Below are 25,203 nucleotides of genomic sequence, written 5' to 3'. Positions count from 1 at the left end.
ACAGATCTGTATTTTATTCACTATCCCAAACATATTACATAGTACATATGTGTACACTTTATCAACTTCCCCCAATATTATACTTAGTACACATATGGACATTTTCTTCCGCTTCCCCGACTCTATTACAAAGTATTTATACCAACATATTGTTTCACTACATATACACATTGTATTCCACTACTCCGATCTAATCCATAATATTTGTTCCACACAATATTTTACCTGTCGACTACTCCGTTACAGTAAATATTTTTCTCTGACCAAATATGATTCTCCAACATAGTACATAGTATTCCGAAAATATTACAATGTAAACATATCCACTTTGTTCTAAACTACCACGAACATATTACACATTACACATATCCAAGTTTTCTTGTTGTTTGGAAATTATATCTTATCATCCAATAAGGACGGTTGGATAAAAAACAGAAACATCCATTCACCACCCTCATATAAAATTTCATCTAATTGATGTTTGAAATTTGATAGCTGATTTAAACCCTTCTGTCAAACAAACGTAAACCGACCCTTTTCCCACTGTTTTACACCGATAAAACAAGGAAGAGACCATGTAATTGATTAGGGATTATTAGGAGCTAACCATTAAATCAGTTTTAAAATAGTATGGCGATGATATTTATATAGGCGTATTATAACTTGAAAACGAACACCATAAGTGTATAAACACGTTAATTGATTTTTTTTTAAATATAAGGAACATAGACCAAATATGTTCTGCTCTTTTTAAACGTTTGTTATGGTGCAGATGTCCATAAAGAGTATAAGTACTGAAATAACATGTCATATACAGATTCCAAGATTTGCATGTATAGGAAATAATAATGATTGTGTTTCATCGTGAACACTGGAGATCAGATTGTGTGTATTCAACAATAACTAACCATAGCCTGGTATCCTGCATTTGCAATACCTCCTCCAGCACCCTACATTGTACAATGATAAATACATAAAACTACATGCATGTTAGTTCAAACACTTAAACCTTTACAAAAGTACACAAACGTTTGTTTTTTCGTCCACTACCCCTAACATAAACTAAAGTACATGTGTCCACATTTTCTGTTACTACTCTATCCATAAAGGACAACATTTTCTTACACAAATTACAGATGTTCACGTTTTCTTCCAATACTCCGTACATATTCACGTTTTCTGTTACTAAATCGAACATATCACAAAAAAATGGCTTTATTTTTTTCTTCTAAGCCGAAACCATATTACAGAGTACAATATATCTACATTTTATCCACTGCCCTAAACCTATTACAGTGTAAACATATCTACATTTTATCCACTACCCCAAACTATTACAGTGTAAACAGATCGACATATTATCCACTACCCCAAACTATTACAGTGTAATCATATCTACACTTTATCCACTACCCTAAACATATTACAGTGTAAACATATCTTTATTTTAACCATTACCCTAAACATATTACAGTGTAAACATATCTACATTTTATCCACTACCCCAAACTATTACAGTGTAAACAGATCGACATTTTATCCACTACCCCAAACTATTACAGTGTAATCATATCTACATTTTTTCCACTAACCCAAACCTATTACTGTGTAAACAGATCTACATTTTATCCACTACGAGACATATGTCCATATTCACTCAACCGTTATCATGTAGCATTTTGCCACTTGCGTTTTGTTGTTAATAGATATATGTTGTTCTACGTCATATTTTTGATATACTTACCACACTGATTGCTGATATATATATGTACCTCTGAAGAGGTGAAAGCGCTAGAGAAGTCGAAGAAATTCTTGTCTTTTGTTTTATATATATATATAATATCGTAAGTCATTGAATGATGGATATATCACGCATTCCTTGAGATGAAAACAAATACTTACTGCTCCGACGAGTTCCTGCAGAAATGAAAATGTATCAGTTATTTATTTTCAAATATTAGCGTGCATGCTATACTGGACATGCTATCTGTGTCCGGTGTAAGTTGCGTAAGAAAAAAAATATTTTCCATAAAATTATCTTTGCGATATTTCTTTCATAATAATCCAAAGAAGTGATACAATATGCATGTTGAACTGAACTTATAAAATAATGACCGTTATATTATTAGCATTGTCTTGTTAGTGACCACGTAAACACTTACCAAAGGACCAACCTGGGGAAAAAAAGAATATCAAACATATGATAGTGATCCAATTACGGTAATCCTCAGAACAGAAAGGGTATTTTATATCACTACTTCTCTGACATATCTTACAATACTACCCTCACATATTTTCAACACGGCCCTAACAAATCTTTTATTACTGCCCTTAAAGATCTATCACCAATGTCCTTACATATCTCTTTTAACACTGCCCTTACATATCTTTCATCACTACCCTAAAATATCTTTCACTTATAAAATCTTTTTTAACACTGCTCTTACAGATCTATCATCACTGCCCTAAAACATCTTTCACTATAACGCTATAAAATATTTTATCACTACCCTTGCTGATCTTTGACCACTGTCCTAACAAATCTTGAACGTCGTAACTTTGGCCACTAAACAATGAATACTTATATATTAGTATCATAGAAAATAGAACATATGTGGTTACTCTAACCTAGCTTACATGGACATGTAACAATCAATACTTTACAAAAACTAATATTGACACCAAACAATACATAACTTAACCAAACTTTCATCAACATCAAACAATAAATCGCTTTTTTATAGCTTATAGCGACACAAAACAATATCTCGCTTTACTAACCACTATCATCGACATCAAAAAACACTTCGCTTTACTAACCACTATCATCGACATCAAAAAACACTTCGCTTTACTAACCACTATCATCGACATCAAAAAACACTTCGCTTTACTAACCACTATCATCGACATCAAAAAACACTTCGCTTTACTAACCACTATCATCGACATCAAAAAACACTTCGCTTTACTAACCACTATCATCGACATCAAAAAACACTTCGCTTTACTAACCACTATCATCGACATCAAAAAACACTTCGCTTTACTAACCACTATCATCGACATCAAACAATACATCGCTTAACCAAACGTTTTATCGACACCAAACAATGAATCGTTTTTTTAAAGCTGTACTATACACGTTCATCATTACCAAACAATACATCGCTTAGCTTAACACTATCATCGTCATGACAAAATGCATCGTTTAATAAACACTATAATCGACATCAAACAATACATTGCTTAACCAAACACTATTATCGACATCAAATAGTACATCGCTTTACTAAAGACTATCATCAACATCGATCAATACATCGTCTACTAAACACTATCAGACAAAAAACAACACATCGCTTACTAAACACTATCATCGACAGAAAACAAAACAGCACTTTACTAAACACTATCAGACAGAAAACAATATAACACTTTACTAAACACTATCATACACAGAAAACAATATAGCACTTTACTAAACACTTTCATCGACAGAAAACAAAGTAGCTTTACTAAACACTATCATCAAGACCAATGATAAACATCTTTAAAAAACACTATCATCGACAGAAAACAATGGCTTTTAGTTTGTAAACTCAACAAGAAATAATTCCAGTATATTAAGATTGCTTAATGCGTTGCCGGTTTTTCAACAAAGCAGTTATCGCATACATAAATGAAAGTATATCGAAACTTTTGCTATGCTAAAATGATTGTGTTTACAGTGGTGATGGTCAAACTTTGAATACCATTCTCCAAAATCCAGCAAGCACTTATGTAATATTTAAAATGTCAAGTGAACAAATTGTTTCTTGCACAAAAATATAGTGTATGGTTTAAAAAGATATGTTTTCAGTCAGAAAACACGTTATTTCCTATAGTTTCTATGAACAAAAATCAATTAAATTGTTATTTGATAAAAAAAAAAAAAATCTTACCGCCTGTCCGAATCCTCCTATAGAGGCGCCGCCGCCCATAACCTAAAATGAATAAAAAATGTTGCATTGTTAGAATAAGTGAAGTTTCTGGAAATCTCACATGTTGTATATGAGTATATCTTGAGTCTCCAAGTTCCCGTTCACAAATAATTCAAGCAAAAGAACTGAAGCATTTGGTATATATCTTGTTATCATTTTATTTCATCCATACAATCTATAAAGTTATGTGAACTATATGTTTTGTCTTGTTAAATCCTGTTATTATGTAAGGTAGAATATAAACAGTTTACTTATATTTCTAAGTAGCTGGTATTAGGAATGGGATAACCTTCTTTATTAAGAGATTTACGGCGATATACATGTACCGTGACTAAAGTATTTGTTAGAACACACTTTGACATAATGTAAAATAATCAACTTCATGTTTAAAAAAAGCTTTTTTGATGAATAATCAAGGTACGTTAAAGTTATATAACCAAATAAATGCATAAAGCTATATGGGTCATGGAGATGTATATGTATGATGTTTTAAAGGATTTTACTATCATCTCTTTGTTACTGAAGGCATTTTTACGCTTTAAAATAGGGTAATTAGTCTATAATGTTTCAGTACTTACGGCATTTCCACCGGCGTACTACAAATAAAAGGTCTGAATTGCATTTTCACACAAAAATAAAAATCCGAGGTTTCTTATTAATGTCTTAATCTAGTCTTACTCTAGAGGTCATATAACCATACAAAATGAGAAAAACTAAATGAAGTTTATTTGTCATAGCCTGCAAACGCTACAGTATATAACGGAATCATAGAATGAATTGATCAATACATGATTCAAAAAGACTCTATCTGATGACGTAATGAATAACAAACTGCATAAATTAATTAGTACAATGAAATCACATTGTACATACAAAAGATAACAAACAACGTATGAAGCACATATAAGTGTAGAACGTTCGAAAATTTAACACTGAGTAATGGTAATAGAATGAGTTTTAATAAAAATACGTGTAGGTTCACGCTTTAACACTTGGTGAAATAATCATTTTAAGTTCAAATTGTAAATAAAATTGCAAACCATTTCAAGGCTATTTCAAATAACTTACCATAGATGGAGCAGAAGAGTACTGAAAGCAAAAGAAAAAGACATAGGTGCAGTATTTGTTATATTGCTATAATACAATTTAAATATTTAATCATCAAATTGATTGCTGTTTGGTTCAAAGTAGGTTTTGATGACTAAACTAAGAATAGATGGTAAATTATTAAATCCTTAGATCGATTTATGTTGCTTTATATCATGTTTGATTACTACACTAAGAACACTGGTAGATCAACCTTATTTGAGGAAATAGCAAACATGTTAGTGGCAATAGTATCCAAGTTGGTAATACCAGTTAAATGTACAGTTGCTGACACTCTGTAGAACCATTGAGTGTCGTTAATATTTACTGGGGCTGGAGGCGTATTCCGACCATACTAATCATCTAATTGAAGCTTTCTGATTATATACAGCTACGGCAAATGATCATAACGTATTAATTGCAATGGGGATCCTTTAAAAAGGCTTGTTTATCTTGTTAATCCAGCAAAATAAATACCTTGTTTCATAAATTTGAACTCCAAATTATTGCGTAATTCAAAGATTAAATCACTGTCTTTAAAAAATGAAAAGGTAAAAAGGTTAAATATCGATATCATTTGTTATGACATTTTGGTCTGAAAAAGCCGAATAACAAATTGAATACAAAAAAAATCTTCAATGATTTCTTTCCGCTCTTGATTTAGAGAATTAATCATTGTTTTCATTCTGCACCCATCAAAATGACAAGGGTCTACCTTTAATGATGAATAGCATATCAGTTAAGTTGAAAGCTATCGTTATATGAGAACTAGGAGTAGCCTAATGATAAGAAATAGGTAATTAGTACATGCACTAGTTGTGTAGTACTTACTGAACCTCCCATGCTATATCCCTACAAATAAAAAAACAATCTAATATTATTGTTAATCGTATTTCTAAACTGATACATGAAATCGAAGTCTTGTAATTGAAGTAAAATTACTAACTACACAAAATAGGAAAACGTTAGATAATGTGGTTATTTTATTCCTTATAAAATGATATGGACTTTTATAAATTTCATGTACACGTTTATCATTTTAAAAGGTAAAGGTTTGAAAAGGTATCTAAGGGTGTTATTAAACCACATTTGTAAACTGTATATCTCAATCTAAATATCATACTAATAAATGCACTATCATCTCTTTGTTACTGAAGTCATTTTTACGCTTTAAAATAGGGTAATCAGTCTATAATGTTTCAGTACTAACGGTATTTCCACCAGCGTACTACAAATAAAAGGTCTGAATTGTATTTTCATACAAATTTAAAATTCGAGGTTTTTTATTAATGTCTCAATCTAGTCTAACTATAGAGGTCATATAACCATACAAAATGAGAAAAACTAAATGAAGTTTATTTGTCACATCCTGCAAACGCTACAGTATATAACGGAATCATAGAATGAATTGATCAATACGTGATTCAAAAAGACTATCTGATGACGTAATGAATAAAAACAGCATAAATTAATTAGTACAATAAAGTTACACTGTACATACAAAAGATAACAAACAACGTATGAAGTACATATAGATGTAGAACGTTCGAAAAATTAACACTGAGTAATGGTAATAGAATGAGTTTTAATAAAATACGTCTAGGTTCACGCTTTAACACTTGGTGAAATAATCATTTTAAGTTCAAATTGTAAATAAAATTGCAAACCATTTCAAGGCTATTTCAAATAACTTACCATAGATGGAACAGAAGAGTACTGAATACAAAAGAAAAAAACATAGGTGCAGTATTTGTTATATTGCTATAATACAATTTAAATATTTAATCATCAAATTGATTGCTGTTTGGTTCAAAGTAGGTTTTGATGACTAAACTAAGAATAGATGGTAAATTATTAAATCCTTAGATCGATTTATGTTGCTTTATATCATGTTTGATTACTACACTAAGAACACTGGTAGATCAACCTTACTTGAGAAAATAGCAAACATGTTAGTTGGCAATAGTATCCAAGTTGGTAATACCAGTTAAATGTACAGTTGCTGACACTCTGTAGAACCATTGAGTGTCGTTAATATTTACTGGGGCTGGAGGCGTATTCCGACCATACTAATCATCTAATTGAAGGTAAATGATCATAACGTATTAATTGCAATAGGGATCCTTTAAAAACTCCAAATTATTGCGTAATTCAAAGATTAAACCACTGTCTTTAAAAAATGAAAAGGTAAAAAGGTTAAATATCTACATCATTTTTTTATGACATTTTGGTCTGAAAAAGTCGATTAACAAATTGAATACCAAAAAAACTTCAATGATTTCTTTCCGCGCTTGATTTAGAGAATTAATCATTGTTTTCATTCTCCACCCATCAAAAGGACAAGGGTCTACCTTTAATGACGAATAGCATATCAGTTAAGTTGAAAGCTATCGTTATATGAGAACTTAGAGTAGCATGATGATAAGAAATAGGTAATTAGTACATGCACTAGTTTTGAAGTACTTATTTAACATCCCATGCTATATCCCTACAAATAAAAAGTAAAAATCTAATATTATTGTTAATTGTATTTCTAAACTGATACATGAAATCGAAGTCTAGTGATTGAAGTAAGTTTACTAACTACACAAAATAGGAAAACGTTACATAATGTGGTTATTTTATTCCTTATAAAATGATATGGACGTAATGAATAACAAACAGCATAAATTAATTAGTACAATAAAATTACATTGTACATACAAAGATAACAAACAACGTATGAAGCACATATAGATGTAGAACGTTCGAAAATTTAACATTGAGTAATGGTAATGGAATGAGATTCAAATTAAATGCAAAGTATGATTGATGGTTGATGTAAGTCATAATCGACCAATGGGGCTCAGAAATTTATGGTTCTTAAGTATCACTGTCCCGCTGCATACTATTATTTCCTATAAACAGTAGCATTCACTTAACTTCCGTTTGTATATAACTGTAGTACAATGAACCAGGACAATTCTGTTTACCAAATAGCTCAATTGGTTAGAGCGATAGTAAATCAATGTATAAGTCCATGGTTCGAATCCTGTGGTAGCCCTGGGTTTTTTACACTCAGAACAACTGTTGTTGATTAATTTTTGTTTATATAATCTTTATTATTTCTTGATAAATAGAACCGTAAAGAAATTTCAAAGAAGTTACGGTGTATTTCAATGTTTTTGATAACAACCATTACTGAGCAGGATGAGTAATAAAAGCAAGAGAAAAAGTCGTATTCGTTATCATTCAATCAAAAGATAGATTCATTTTTGGTGCCAAGTATTTTGTGGACAACCAGACAAATAGACATAAATTATTACATCAGACCACTCAAATCTGGATGCGGGGTCTTAATAATAAAATAACATAAACCGAATATCGTGATACGATTCATGTAATTTCCATATGCACATTTATCACTTTTGAAACAGCTTAAGGTCCTTTTGGTCGGGTTCCGTAAATAAAGGTGTGGGTTTTTTTAATCGTAAAGGACAACTCTCTCATTACAATTAAGGATCCCCGTACCACTGCCAAAAGAAGTTACACTTGAGACCGATTTTGCCGGCATTACTACAGCTTTGATAAAAACAAAACAATATTCAACAACAATTTTTTGAGGTAAAACTATGAACGGGCCTAGACCTGGATTCGAACCCTAGACGAGAGGCCAAGGTTACTTAAAACCTGGCTAACTTTCACTAGTGAACATATTGTTGTCAATAAGAAACAAGTGATTGCAAAACGAGGAAAATCCGAAGAGCCTATAACTCTTGTCTGTCTCATCGTATCTATAGCAGTAAAATATCAGATGTTCTTGATTTTGCGTTCACTTATTTTTTTCATTTTCCCTAACCACTCGTTCACTTAAACCAACCTTCGAGCAAATGGGGCCTAGTTGTGTTCTATCGCTCTACCCAATTGAGTAACCTGGTCAACGGAAAAATAAAATTAAAGGAAGGCTACCGTATATTCGACAAAACCACGGTACATGTGGAAAGGGGTCCTTAAGTATTGAAGTAAATAGCAATGCCTATTATAATCAATAGTAATATTTTTTTCGCAACTCCGTCGTTATTTAATGTCGGCCGGTGTAGCAACATAATGAGAGTAATATCAGTTGGGCAATGAAACAATGAAATGTATGTGATATGTCGTAAACACTACAGCATAATATGGTGCAATTTAAGAAAATTATCAAATATTTTCTGTTTTTGTTTTGCTTATTTACATACGGGTTCTATAAAAATAATCATCAATGGTTGTAAATATACTTACAGTTGGCATTGTAGGGTACTACAACAAAAGAGAAAAGAATAAATATAATTCTATTTATTCATTAAATCATTTCCTACCTCCATATTATTGCCGTTTTCTAGAACGAAACGGTCTCAAAATATTTATAGCTCATTAACGATGATACATCATGTTTCCATTGAGTTTTAAACTTCCATTTATGATCCTTTCATTAAAACACGTACGGCGCACATAAAGCCAATAGGATTTAATTAAAAACATTAAACTAAACAAAATGGCGAATCATCTTACACATTCGTAATGAATATTACTTACTGTGTTCCCCACGTTATATACCTACAAATAAAAAGATAAAGAACATTTTGAGTTGCCCTCAGTATATTGAATGATGACATACTTCATCCTTCTTTTCTGTATTACTTATAACTACTTGAAGCTCATTGAATATTTGATATTATGTGTTCATTGAGTTCTATAATGTAAAATGATATTTAAAATTACATCTTTTATTCATGATCATTTAATTAAAAGATGTACGTCAAATCAAACGAAAGGTCATATCAGCTTCTCAAATTTATCAACATGAATATTACTTTCTGTTGCCGGAACAGTTAGTTTTATTATCTTTGCACTTTTTCAATGCATCTTTCCTTATTAATTCGAATTACGGTTTTGCTGAAACGTTTTATCGTCAGAATTGAAAACTTCAAAGAGTGTATATATTTACCGCCAGTCTTAACATATTTGAGAGTGTGTTTATTTACTGTAAGTATTAAGTTTTTATGATTACTGTCGGTTTTAATAAATTTGAGAATGTATATAATTACTGTAGGTATTGATAAACTTGACAGCGTATAAAATAAATGTCGGTATTGACAACGTATATTGATAAACTTGACAACGTATATTGATAAACTTGACGACGTTTATTTATGAACTTGACAACGTGTATTGATAAACTTGACAACGTATATTGATAAACTTGATAAGTTGATAAATTTGAGAGCGTATATATTTGCTGTCGGTATCAAATTAAGAGTCAACATAATTACTTTAAGTAATGATCTATTTGAGAATGTTTATCATTACTGTCGGTTTTGATGAACATGAGAGCGGATATAATAACTGTCGGTATTGATGAATTAAAAAGTGTACATAATAACTTGACAACGTATATTGATAAACTTGACAACGTATATTGATAAACTTGACAACGTATATTGATAAACTTGACAACGTGTATTGATAAATTTGACACAATATACTGATAAACTTGACAACGTATATTGATAAAATTGACGACGTTTATTTATGAACTTGACAACGTATATTGATCAACTTAACAACGTGTATTGATAAACTTGGCAACGTATATTGATAAACTTGACGTGTATTGATAAATTTGAGGGCGTATATATTTGCTGTCGGTATCAAATTAAGAGTAAACATAATCACTTTAAGTAATGATCTATTTGAGAATGTTTATCGTTACTGTCGGTTTTGATGAACTTGAGAGCGGATATAATAACTGTCGGTATTGATGAATCAAAAAGTGTACATAATAACTTGACAACGTATATTGATAACCCCGACGACGTTTATTTATGAACTTGACAACGTATATTGATCAACTTAACAACGTGTATTGATAAACTTGAAAACGTATATTGATAAACTTGACACCGTGTATTGATAAACTTGAGAGCGTATGTATTTAATGTAGGTATCGGTCAAATTGATATTGTATGTAATTACTGTATGTTATGATAATATTGAGAGCATATATAATAACTGTCAGTATCGATTTTCTAATGAGTGTGTATTTTTGCTGTCGATATTGATAAACTTGAGAGTGTTTACATAGTTATTGTCGGTATTGATCAATTTCATAAACAAAAACATATTATACATAGTATATTTAAGTACGGTTTCAATGTTAAATATCAGTAACTGTTTATATACTTACTGTTGGCATTACAGAAGAATACTGTATAAAAGAAAAGAAGGAAAAACATTTGTTTTCGTATCAACTTAACCATTTTTAACACCAGATCAAATATTAAATCAAGCGAAGCTGGTATTAAGTTTTATAATTACGGTACGTATTGATAAATTTGACAACGTATATTGATAAACTTGACAAAGTATATCGATAAACTTGACGTGTATTGATAAAATTGAGAGCGTATATATTTACTGTCGGTATTGATCAAATTGATAGTGTATATAATTACTGTATGTTATGATAATATTGAGAGCATATATAATAACTGTCAGTATCGATTTTCTAATGAGTGTGTATTTTTGCTGTCGATATTGATAAACTTGAGAGTGTTTACATAGTTATTGTCGGTATTGATCAATTTCATAAACAAAAACATATACATAGTATATTTAAATACGGTTTCAATGCTAAATATCAGTAACTGTTTATATACTTACTGTTGGCATTACAGAAGAATACTGTATAACAGAAAAGCAGGAAAAACATTTGTTTTCGTATCCACTTAACCATTTTTAACACCAGATCAAATATTAAATCAAGCGAAGCTGGTATTAAGTTTTATAATTACGGTACGTATTGATAAATTTGACAACGTATATTGATAAACTTGGCAACGTATATTGATAAACTTGACGTGTATTGATAAATTTGAGGGCGTATATATTTGCTGTCGGTATCAAATTAAGAGTAAACATAATCACTTTAAGTAATGAACTATTTGAGAATGTTTATCGTTACTGTCGGTTTTGATGAACTTGAGAGCGGATATAATAACTGTCGGTATTGATGAATCAAAAAGTGTACATAATAACTTGACAACGTATATTGATAACCCCGACGACGTTTATTTATGAACTTGACAACGTATATTGATAACCCCGACGACGTTTATTTATGAACTTGACAACGTATATTGATAAACTCTGTCGGTATCAAATTAAGAGTCAACATAATTACTTTAAGTAATGATCTATTTGAGAATGTTTATCATTACTGTCGGTTTTGATGAACATGAGAGCGGATATAATAACTGTCGGTATTGATGAATTAAAAAGTGTACATAATAACTTGACACCGTATATTGATAAACTTGACAACAACGTTTATTTATGAACTTGACAACGCATATTGATAAACTTGACAACGCGTATTGATAAACTTGACAACGTATATTAATAAACTTGACAACAACGTTTATTTATGAACTTGACAACGTATATTGATAAGCTTTACAAAGTATATCGATAAACTTGACGTGTATTGATAAATTTGAGGGCGTATATATTTGCTGTCGGTATCAAATTAAGAGTAAACATAATCACTTTAAGTAATGAACTATTTGAGAATGTTTATCGTTACTGTCGGTTTTGATGAACTTGAGAGCGGATATAATAACTGTCGGTATTGATGAATTAAAAAGTGTACATAATAACTTGACAACGTATATTGATAAAATTGACGACGTTTATTTATGAACTTGACAACGTATATTGATAACCCCGACGACGTTTATTTATGAACTTGACAACGTATATTGATCCCCTTGACAACGTGTATTGATAAACTTGAAAACGTATATTGATAAACTTGACACCGTGTATTGATAAACTTGACAACGTATGTTGATAAACTTGACAAAGTATATTGATAAACTTGACAACGTATACTGATAAACTTAACAACGTATATTGATAAACTTGACGTGTATTGATAAAATTGAGAGCGTATATATTTACTGTCGGTATTGATCAAATTGATAGTGTATATAATTACTGTATGTTATGATAATATTGAGAGCATATATAATAACTGTCAGTATCGATTTTCTAATGAGTGTGTATTTTTGCTGTCGATATTGATAAACTTGAGAGTGTTTACATAGTTATTGTCGGTATTGATCAATTTCATAAACAAAAACATATTATACATAGTATATTTAAGTACGGTTTCAATGTTAAATATCAGTAACTGTTTATATACTTACTGTTGGCATTACAGAAGAATACTGTATAAAAGAAAAGAAGGAAAAACATTTGTGTTCGTATCCACTTAACCATTTTTAACACCAGATCAAATATTAAATCAAGCGAAGCTGGTATTAAGTTTTATAATTACGGTACGTATTGATAAACTTGACAACGTATATCGATAAACTTGACAACGTATATTGATAAATTTGACAACAACGTTTATTTATGAACTTGACAAAGTATATTGATAAACTTGACAACGTGTATTCATAAATTTGACACAATATACTGATAAACTTGACAACGTATATTAATAAACTTGACAAAGTATATCGATGAACTTGACACCGTGTATTGATAAAATTGAGAGCGTATGTATTTAATGTAGGTATTGGTCAAATAAGAGTAAACATAATCACTTTAAGTAATGAACTATTTGAGAATGTTTATCGTTACTGTCGGTTTTGATGAACTTGAGAGCGGATATAATAACTGTCGGTATTGATGAATCAAAAAGTGTACATAATAACTTGACAACGTATATTGATAACCCCGACGACGTTTATTTATGAACTTGACAACGTATATTGATCAACTTAACAACGTGTATTGATAAACTTGACAAAGTATATCGATAAACTTGACACCGTGTATTGATAAAATTGAGAGCGTATGTATTTAATGTAGGTATTGGTCAAATTGATATTGTATGTAATTACTGTATGTTATGATAATATTGAGAGCGTATATAATAACTGTCGGTATGGTTTTCTGATGAGTGTGTATTTTTACTGTCGATATTGATAATCTTGAGAGTGTTTATATAGTTATAAAAGAAGGAAAAATATTTGGAAACACCATCTTTGTTGTTCCTAAAATGTTGACGTTAAAGTGGATTGTAAATTTTGGCGTCAGTTTTGGTAGGTTGTGTTGTGACGTCATAATGTATCGTGACGTTATCACTTTCGGTGTTTTGTTGTTGTCCTACCAACATAAATAAACCATTCCCCTGATGAACCTCTTTGGGGAGAAATTGATAAACTTGACAACGTGGATTGATAAACTTGACAACGTGTATTGATAAACTTGACAATGTATTTTGATAAACTTGACAAAGTATATCGATGAACTTGACACCGTGTATTGATAAAATTGAGAGCGTATGTATTTAATGTAGGTATTGGGCAAATTGATATTGTATGTAATTACTGAATGTTATGATAATATTGAGAGCATATATAATAACTGTCAGTATCGATTTTCTAATGAGTGTGTATTTTTACTGTCGATATTGATAAACTTGAGAGTGTCTATATAGTTATTGTCGGTATTGATCAACTTCATAAACAAAAACATATTATACATAGAATATTTAAGTACAGATTCAATGTTAAATATCAGTAACCGTTTATATACTTACTGTTGGCATTGCAGAATACTGTATCAAAGAAAAGAAGGAAAAACATTTGTTTTCGTATCCACTTAACCATTTTTAACACCAGATCAAATATTAAATCAAGCAAACCATGTATTAAGTTCTATATTTACGGTACGTATTGATAAACTTGACAATGTTTATTGATGAACTTGGCAACGTGTAGTGATAGACTTGAAAACGTATATTGATAAACTTGACAAAGAATATCGATAAACTTGACACCGTGTATTGATAAACTTGAAAACGTATATTGATAAACTTGACAAAGTATATCGATGAACTTGACACCGTGTATTGATAAAATTGAGAGCGTATATATTTACTGTAGGTATTGGTCAAATTGTGAGTGTATGTAATTACTGTATGTTATGATAATATTGAGAGCATATATAATAACTGTCAGTATCGATTTTCTAATGAGTGTGTATTTTTACTGTCGATATTGATAATCTTGAGAGTGTTTATATAGTTATAAAAGAAGGAAAAATATTTGGAAACACCATCTTTGTTGTTCCTAAAATGTTGACGTTAAAGTGGATTGTAAATTTTGGCGTCAGTTTTGGTAGGTTGTGTTGTGACGTCATAATGTATCGTGACGTTATCACTTTCGGTGTTTTGTTGTTGTCCTACCAACATAAATAAACCATTCCCCTGATGAACCTCTTTGGGGAGAAATTGATAAACTTGACAACGTGGATTGATAAACTTGACAACGAATATTGATAAACTTGACAATGTTTATTGATGAACTTGGCAACGTGTATTGATAAACTTGGCAACGTATATTGATAAACTTGACAAAGTCTATCGATAAACTTGACACCGTGTATTGATAAACTTGAGAGCGTATGTATTTAATGTAGGTATTGGTCAAATTGTGAGTGTATGTAATTACTGTATGTTATGATAATATTGAGAGCGTATATAATAACTGTCGGTATTGATAAACTTGAGAGCGTATGTATTTAATGTAGGTATTGGTCAAATAAGAGTAAACATAATCACTTTAAGTAATGATCTATTTGAGAATGTTTATCATTACTGTCGGTTTTGATGAACTTGAGAGCGGATATAATAACTGTCGGTATTGATAAACTTGAGAGCGTATGTATTTAATGTAGGTATTGGGCAAATTGATATTGTATGTAATTACTGAATGTTATGATAATATTGAGAGCGTATATAATAACTGTCGGTTTGGTTTTCTTATGAGTGTGTATTTTTACTGTCGATATTGATAAACCTGAGAGTGTTTATATAGTTATAAAAGAAGGAAAAATATTTGGAAACACCATCTTTGTTGTTCCTAAAATGTTGACGTTAAAGTGGATTGTAAATTTTGGCGTCAGTTTTGGTAGGTTGTGTTGTGACGTCATAATGTATCGTGACGTTATCACTTTCGGTGTTTTGTTGTTGTCCTCCCAACATAAATAAACCATTCCCCTGATGAACCTCTTGGGGGAGAAAGCGCTAGGGAAGTAACAAGAACTATTGTCTTTTATTTTTATATATACGTATGACTGTATATAGACAACAAACTAGAACTGATTCTTTACGAAATCTTCATGTTAACAAACATATTCATGAATGTGTTGGAAATAAATTTAATGTATTATGTAATTACTGAATGTTATGATAATATTGAGAGCATATATAATAACTGTCGGTATTGATAAACTTGAGAGCGTATGTATTTAATGTAGGTATTGGTCAAATAAGAGTAAACATAATCACTTTAAGTAATGATCTATTTGAGAATGTTTATCATTACTGTCGGTTTTGATGAACTTGAGAGCGGATATAATAACTGTCGGTATGGTTTTCTTATGAGTGTGTATGTTTACTGTCGATATTGATAAACCTGAGAGTGTTTATATAGTTATAAAAGAAGGAAAAATATTTGGAAACACCATCTTTGTTGTTCCTAAAATGTTGACGTTAAAGTGGATTGTAAATTTTGGCGTCAGTTTTGGTAGGTTGTGTTGTGACGTCATAATGTATCGTGACGTTATCACTTTCGGTGTTTTGTTGTTGTCCTCCCAACATAAATAAACCATTCCCCTGATGAACCTCTTTGGGGAGAAATTGATAAACTTGACAACGTGGATTGATAAACTTGACAACGAATATTGATAAACTTGACAAAGTATATCGATAAACTTGACACCGTGTATTGATAAAATTGAGAGCGTATATATTTACTGTCGGTATTGATCAAATTGATAGTGTATATAATTACTGTATGTTATGATAATATTGAGAGCGTATATAATACCTGTCGGTATGGTTTTCTTATGAGTGTGTATGTTTACTGTCGATATTGATAAACCTGAGAGTGTTTATATAGTTACTGTCGGTATTGATCAAATTGATAGTGTATATAATTACTGTATGTTATGATAATATTGAGAGCGTATATAATACCTGTCGGTATGGTTTTCTTATGAGTGTGTATTTTTACTGTCGATATTGATAAACCTGAGAGTGTTTATATAGTTATAAAAGAAGGAAAAATATTTGGAAACACCATCTTTGTTGTTCCTAAAATGTTGACGTTAAAGTGGATTGTAAATTTTGGCGTCAGTTTTGGTAGGTTGTGTTGTGACGTCATAATGTATCGTGACGTTATCACTTTCGGTGTTTTGTTGTTGTCCTCCCAACATAAATAAACCATTCCCCTGATGAACCTCTTTGGGGAGAAATTGATAAACTTGACAACGAATATTGATAAACTTGACAATGTATTTTGATAAACTTGACAAAGTCTATCGATAAACTTGACACCGTGTATTGATAAAATTGAGAGCGTATGTATTTAATGTAGGTATTGGTCAAATAAGAGTAAACATAATCACTTTAAGTAATGATCTATTTGAGAATGTTTATCATTACTGTCGGTTTTGATGAACTTGAGAGCGGTCGGTATTTCTAAACTTGAAAGCGCAGATAATAATTGTCGGTATTTCTAAACTTGAAAGCTCAGATAATAACTGTCGGTATTTATAAACGTGAAAGCGCAGATAATAACTGTCGGTATTTATAGACTTGAAAGCGCAGATAATAATTGTCGGTATTTCTAAACTTGAAAGCGCAGATAATAACTGTCGGTATTGATAAACTTGAGAGCGTATGTATTTAATGTAGGTATTGGTCAAATTGTGAGTGTATGTAATTACTGAATGTTATGATAATATTGAGAGCGTATATAATAACTGTCGGTATGGTTTTCTGATGAGTGTGTATTTTTACTGTCGATATTGATAAACCTGAGAGTGTTTATATAGTTATAAAAGAAGGAAAAATATTTGGAAACACCATCTTTGTTGTTCCTAAAATGTTGACGTTAAAGTGGATTGTAAATTTTGGCGTCAGTTTTGGTAGGTTGTGTTGTGACGTCATAATGTATCGTGACGTTATCACTTTCGGTGTTTTGTTGTTGTCCTCCCAACATAAATAAACCATTCCCCTGATGAACCTCTTGGGGGAGAAAGCGCTAGGGAAGTAACAAGAACTATTGTCTTTTATTTTTATATAGACGTATGACTGTATATAGACAACAAACTAGAAATGATTCTTTACGAAATCTTCATTTTAACAAACATATTCATGAATGTGCTGGAAATAAATTTAATGTATTACCTTTGTATCAACTATTTCATCAGACACTATTTTAAGAGTAACGAAAGAAGACCAACTAATCAAAATATTAAAACCAAGTCTCAACAGGCCACAGTAAAGTTTTACGCTAAATTGTCCACCAATCTTGTGTACTTCGTGACGTCACGTTACTATTGTAGTGTGATGACATGTTATTGTGACGTCACAAAGTTGTTCTTTTGAATAAATCTGAAGAGCCCTGTGAAGGAGGAAAGCAGCTAGTATTTTAGTCGATCGTTAATCTTATTTTTTCTATATTCACTTCCTTCACATGGACATGTAATCCTTTTTATTATATATATATATACATATAGAATACAAACATAAATCTTTCAGATCGTGATAAATATATATTTATACGGTTTTTATGATGACTATCCGCGGTTGTAAATATACTTACCGATGCCTGTGCTCCAGGGTACTAAAGCGAAAAGAGAAAAGAAATATTTACTTTTTTTAACCCTCTTGACCCTTCTCCCCAACACCAACTGAAATCGTAAATTAGGTCTAAACGAGGTTTGACCTATGTCAATATTTTGGGACATTCCCCTAGCAAAAATAGCCAAAAAAATATTAACGACACATTTATGATGATAAACCATTTGTTGATTGAGTTTTATAATCAAACAAAATGTTTATAATTGTCACTGAGCGCTCTTTTTACTTAAACTGATTTGGTTACTTAATAATGTGTTTAAGATGAAGCAAAACCTTATCATCAAAACAAAATGTTACATTATCTTTTCAAACTCCTCAGTANTGTCGGTATTTATAAACTTGAAAGCGCAGATAATAATTGTCGGTATTTATAAACTTGAAAGCGCAGATAATAACTGTCGGTATTGATAAACTTGAGAGTGTTTATATAGTTATAAAAGAAGGAAAAATATTTGGAAACACCATCTTTGTTGTTCCTAAAATGTTGACGTTAAAGTGGATTGTAAATTTTGGCGTCAGTTTTGGTAGGTTGTGTTGTGACGTCATAATGTGTCGTGACGTTATCACTTTCGGTGTTTTGTTGTTGTCCTACCAACATAAATAAACCATTCCCCTGATGAACCTCTTGGGGGAGAAAGCGCTAGGGAAGTAACAAGAACTATTGTCTTTTATTTTTATATATACGTATGACTGTACATAGACAACAAACTAGAACTGATTCTTTACGAAATCTTCATTTTAACAAACATATTCATGAATGTGCTGGAGATAAATTTAATGTATTACCTTTGTATCAACTATTTCATCAGACGCTATTTTAAGAGTAACGAAAGAAGACCAACTAATCAAAATATTAAAACCAAGTCTCAACAGGCCACAGTAAAGTTTTACGCTAAATTGTCCACCAATCTTGTGTACTTCGTGACGTCACGTTACTATTGTAGTGTGATGACATGTTATTGTGACGTCACAAAGTTGTTCTTTTGAATAAATCTGAAGAGCCCTGTGAAGGAGGAAAGCAGCTAGTATTTTAGTCGATCGTTAATCTTATTTTTTCTATATTCACTTCCTTCACATGGACAAGTAATCCTTTTTATTATATATATATATACATATAGAATACAAACATAAATCTTTCAGATCGTGATAAATATATATTTATACGGTTTTTATGATGACTATCCGCGGTTGTAAATATACTTACCGATGCCTGTACTCCAGGGTACTAAAGCGAAAAGAGAAAAGAAATATTTACTTTTTTTAACCCTCTTGACCCTTCTCCCCAACACCAACTGAAATCGTAAATTAGGTCTAAACGAGGTTTGACCTATGTCAATATTTTGGGACATTCCCCTAGCAAAAATAGCCAAACAAATATTAACGACACATTTATGATGATAAACCATTTGTTGATTGAGTTTTATAATCAAACAAAATGTTTATAATTGTCACTGAGCGCTCTTTTTACTTAAACTGATTTGGTTACTTAATAATGTGTTTAAGATGAAGCAAAACCTTATCATCAAAACAAAATGTTACATTATCTTTTCAAACTCCTCAGTATTAACACTACTTACTACGCCTCCAGCGTTGAATCCACTGGTGTATGATGTCTAAAACATGGAAAAAAGGAAATCAACATTTAGAATTGCAGTTAAAACTCTCAGCGTGTAAACTATGCCTGTCCGGATTAACATATGTAGACACTGACAAACAGCCTCTATACTGTTTTAGGCAAGCATTCAATAGTTGTGCAAATTTAAAGATTATAAAACTGAAATTTGCTTTGAAAAACGGTTAACAAATCATTTTAAAAAATGGGGTTCTTTTTTAGTGGGACTATCAAATCATTTAAAGAGTTGGGATCTGCTTCGGGAGAGTGCTCTCAAATCCATGGAATGATTAGACAGTGTGAGGGAGAGGGGGTGTAAATTATATCACGTACGGGGGTGTTTCGGCAGAGGGGAAGTAAAGTCGTGTAAAGTTGACAACGTATATCGATAAACTTGACATGTATTGATAAATTTGAGAGCGTATATATTTACTGTCGGTATCAAATTAAGAGTAAACATAATTACTTAAAGTAATGATCTATTTGAGAATGTTTATCATTACTGTCGGTTTTGATGAACTTGAGAGCGGATATAATAACTGTCGGTATTGATAAATTAAAAAGTGTACATAATAACTTTTGGTATTGATCAAATTGAGAGCGTATATATTTACTGTCGGTATTGATCAAATTGATAGTGTATATAATTACTGTATGTTATGATAATATTGCGAGCGTATATAATAACTGTCGGTATGGATTTTCTTATGAGTGTGTATTTTTACTGTCGATATTGATAAACTTGAGAGTGTTTATATAGTTATTGTCGGTCTTGATCGATTTCATCAACAAAATAATAGTATACATAGTATATTTTAGTACGGTTTTAATGTTAAATATCAGTAACTGTTTATATACTTACTGTTGGCATTACAGAAGAATACTGTATAAAAGAAAAGAAGGAAAAACATTTGTTTTCGTATCCACTTAACCATTTTTAACACCAGATCAAATATTAAATCAAGCAAAACATGTATTAAGTTTTATAATTACGGTACGTATTGATAAATTTGACAACGTATATTGATAAACTTGACAACGTATATTGATAAACTTGACAGCGTTTATTGATACACTTGACAACGTATATTGATAAATTTGACAACGAGTATTGATAAACTTGACAACGTATACTGATAAACTTGACAAAGTATATTGATAAACTTGACAACAACGTTTATTTATGAACTTGACAACGTAAATTGATAAACTTGACAAAGTATATCGATAAACTTGACAAAGTATATCGATAAATTTGAGAGCGAATATATTTACTGTCGGTATCAAATTAAGAGTAAACATAATTACTTTAAGTAATGATCTATTTGAGAATGTTTATCATTACTGTCGGTTTTGATGAACTTGAGAGCGGATATAATAACTGTCGGTATTGATAAATTAAGAAGTGTACATAATAACTTGGTATTGATAAAATTGAGAGCGTATATATTTACTGTCGGTATTGATCAAATTGATAGTGTATATAATTACTGTATGTTATGATAATATTGAGAGCGTATATAATAACTGTCGGTATGGATTTTCTTATGAGTGTGTATTTTGACTGTCGATATTGATAAACTTGAGAGTGTTTATATAGTTATTGTCGGTATTGATCAATTTCATCAACAAAATAATATTATACATAGTATATTTAAATACAGTTTCAATGTTAAATATCAGTAACTGTTTATATACTTACTGTTGGCATTACAGAAGAATACTGTATAAAAGAAAAGAAGGAAAAACATTTGTTTTCGTATCCACTTAACCATTTTTAACACCAGATCAAATATTAAATCAAGCAAAACATGTATTAAGTTTTATATTTACGGTACGTATTGATAAATTTGACAACGTGTATTGATAAACTTGACAATGTATTTTGATAAACTTGACAAAGTATATCGATAAACTTGACGTGTATTGATAAATTTTAGAGAGTATATATTTACTGTCGGTATGAAATTAAGAGTTAACATAATTACTGTAAGTAATTATCTATTTGAGAATGTTTATCATTACTGCAAAGTTCAGATAATAACTGTCGGTATTTATAAACTTGAAAGCGCAGATAATAACTGTCGGTATTTATAAACTTGAAAGCGCAGATAATAACTGTCGGTATTTATAGACTTGAAAGCGCATATAATAATTGTCGGTACTGATAAACTTGAAAGCGCAGATAATAACTGTCGGTATTTATAAACTTGAAAGCGCAGATAATAACTGTCGGTATTTATAGACTTGAAAGCGCAGATAATAACTGTCGGTATTTATAGACTTGAAAGCGCAGATAATAATTGTCGGTATTTATAAACTTAAAAGCGCAGATAATAACTGTCGGTATTGATAAACTTGAGAGTGTTTATATAGTTATAAAAGAAGGAAAAATATTTGGAAACACCATCTTTGTTGTTCCTAAAATGTTGACGTTAAAGTGGATTGTCAATTTTGGCGTCAATTTTGGTAGGTTTTATTGTGACGTCATAATGTATCGTGACGTTATCACTTTCGGTGTTTTGTTGTTGTCCTACCAATATAAATAAACCATTCCCCTGATGAACCTCTTTGGGGAGAAAGCTCTAGAGAAGTAACAAAAACTCTTGTCTTTTATTTTTATATATACGTATGACTGTACATAGACAACAAAATAGAACTGATTCTTTACGAAATCTTCATTTTAACAAACATATTCATGAATGTGCTGGAGATAAATTTAATGTATTACCTTTGTATCAACTATTTTCATCAGACACTATTTTAAGAGTAACGAAAGAAGACCAACGAATCCAAATATAAAAACCAAGTCTCAACAGGCCACAGTACAGTTTTACGCTAAATTGTCCACCAATCTTGTGTACTTCGTGACGTCACGTTACTATTGTAGTGTGATGACATGTTAATGTGACGTCACAAAGTTGTTCTTCTGAATAAATCTGAAGAGCCCTGTGAAGGAGGAAAGCAGCTAGTTTTTTAGTCGGTCGTTAATCTTATTTTTTCTATATTCACTTCCTTCACATGGACATTTAATCCTTTTTTATTATATATATATATATATATATGACTATCAGCGGTTGTAAATATACTTACCGATGCCTGTACTCCAGGGTACTAAAGAGAAAAGAGAAAAGAAATATTTACTGTTTTTTTAACCCTCTTGACCCTTCTCCCCAACACCAGATGAAATCGTAAATTAGGTCTAAACGACGTTTGACCTATGTCAATATTTTGGGACATTCCCCTAGCAAAAAATAGCCAAAAAAATATTAACGACACATTTATGATGATAAACCATTTGTTGATTGAGTTTTATAATCAAACAAAATGTTTATAATTGTCACTGAGCGATCTTTTTACTTAAACTGATTTGGTTACTTAATAATATGTTTAAGATGAAGCAAAACCTTATCATCAAAACAAAATGTTACATTATCTTTTCAAACTCCTCAGTATTAACACTACTTACTACGCCTCCAGCGTTGAATCCATTGGTGTATGATGTCTAAAAAATGGAAAAGGGAAATCAACATTTAGAATTCCAGTTAAAACTCTCAGCGTGTAAACTATGCCTGTCCGGATTAACATACGTAGACACTGACAAACAGCCTCTATACTGTTTAAGGCAAGCATTCAATAGTTGTGCAAATTTAAAGATTATAAAACTGAAATTTGCTTTGAAAAACGGTTAACACATCACTTAAAAAATTGGGGTTCTTTTTTAGTGGGACTATCAAATCATTTAAAGAGTTGGGATCTGCTTCGAGAGAGTGCTCTCAAATCCATGGAATGATTAGAAACTCCTCAGTATTAACACTACTTACTACGCCTCCAGCGTTGAATCCATTGGTGTATGATGTCTAAAAAATGGAAAAGGGAAATCAACATTTAGAATTCCAGTTAAAACTCTCAGCGTGTAAACTATGCCTGTCCGGATTAACATACGTAGACACTGACAAACAGCCTCTATACTGTTTAAGGCAAGCATTCAATAGTTGTGCAAATTTAAAGATTATAAAACTGAAATTTGCTTTGAAAAACGGTTAACACATCACTTAAAAAATTGGGGTTCTTTTTTAGTGGGACTATCAAATCATTTAAAGAGTTGGGATCTGCTTCGAGAGAGTGCTCTCAAATCCATGGAATGATTAGAAACTCCTCAGTATTAACACTACTTACTACGCCTCCAGCGTTGAATCCATTGGTGTATGATGTCTAAAAAATGGAAAAGGGAAATCAACATTTAGAATTCCAGTTAAAACTCTCAGCGTGTAAACTATGCCTGTCCGGATTAACATACGTAGACACTGACAAACAGCCTCTATACTGTTTAAGGCAAGCATTCAATAGTTGTGCAAATTTAAAGATTATAAAACTGAAATTTGCTTTGAAAAACGTTTAACACATCACTTAAAAAATTGGGGTTCTTTTTTAGTGGGACTATCAAATCATTTAAAGAGTTGGGATCTGCTTCGAGAGAGTGCTCTCAAATCCATGGAATGATTAGAAAGTGTGAGGGAGAGGGGGTGTAAATTATATCACGTACGGGGGTGTTTCGGCAGAGGGGAAGTAAAGTCGTGTAAACTTGACAACGTATATCGATAAACTTGACGTGTATTGATAAATTTGAGAGCGTAAATATTTGCTGTCGGTATCAAATTAAGAGTAAACATAATTACTGTAAGTACTGATCTATTTGAGAATGTTTATCATTACTGTCGGTTTTGATGAACTTGAGAGCGGATATAATAACTGTCGGTATTGATAAATTAAAA

The 25,203-nt window shown here is 31.1% G+C and overlaps 1 protein-coding gene across 22 annotated transcripts in view; it reads right to left on the bottom strand.

Moving 5' to 3' along the window:
- Positions 1–25,203, bottom strand: part of LOC110457160 (prisilkin-39-like) — a 41,961-nt gene that overhangs the window by 6,461 nt on the left and 10,297 nt on the right. For 4 of the 22 annotated variants that reach the window (XM_021508276.1, XM_021508281.1, XM_021508286.1 and 1 more), the window contains 17 exons: positions 24,608–24,643; positions 24,253–24,288; positions 23,898–23,933; positions 23,522–23,542; positions 22,131–22,151; positions 21,291–21,311; positions 14,704–14,721; positions 9,624–9,644; positions 9,330–9,347; positions 6,765–6,785; positions 5,901–5,921; positions 5,052–5,072; positions 4,562–4,579; positions 3,945–3,986; positions 2,163–2,174; positions 1,903–1,917; positions 909–950 (listed from right to left, as the gene is read on the bottom strand). In XM_021508276.1, coding sequence (XP_021363951.1) covers positions 909–950; positions 1,903–1,917; positions 2,163–2,174; positions 3,945–3,986; positions 4,562–4,579; positions 5,052–5,072; positions 5,901–5,921; positions 6,765–6,785; positions 9,330–9,347; positions 9,624–9,644; positions 14,704–14,721; positions 21,291–21,311; positions 22,131–22,151; positions 23,522–23,542; positions 23,898–23,933; positions 24,253–24,288; positions 24,608–24,643 — 420 coding nt within the window. The remainder of the gene's footprint in view (positions 1–908; positions 951–1,902; positions 1,918–2,162; positions 2,175–3,944; positions 3,987–4,561; positions 4,580–5,051; positions 5,073–5,900; positions 5,922–6,764; positions 6,786–9,329; positions 9,348–9,623; positions 9,645–14,703; positions 14,722–21,290; positions 21,312–22,130; positions 22,152–23,521; positions 23,543–23,897; positions 23,934–24,252; positions 24,289–24,607; positions 24,644–25,203) is intronic. The other 18 variants (XM_021508290.1, XM_021508295.1, XM_021508296.1 and 15 more) reach the window with 16 other exon arrangements.

The sequence above is a fragment of the Mizuhopecten yessoensis genome, unplaced genomic scaffold (assembly GCF_002113885.1).
Source record: "Mizuhopecten yessoensis strain PY_sf001 unplaced genomic scaffold, ASM211388v2 scaffold9033, whole genome shotgun sequence".
Classification (NCBI taxonomy): Eukaryota; Metazoa; Mollusca; class Bivalvia; order Pectinida; family Pectinidae; genus Mizuhopecten; species Mizuhopecten yessoensis.
Note: the sequence above shows the minus strand (reverse complement) of the source record. Positions and strands in the feature narration are given on the sequence as shown.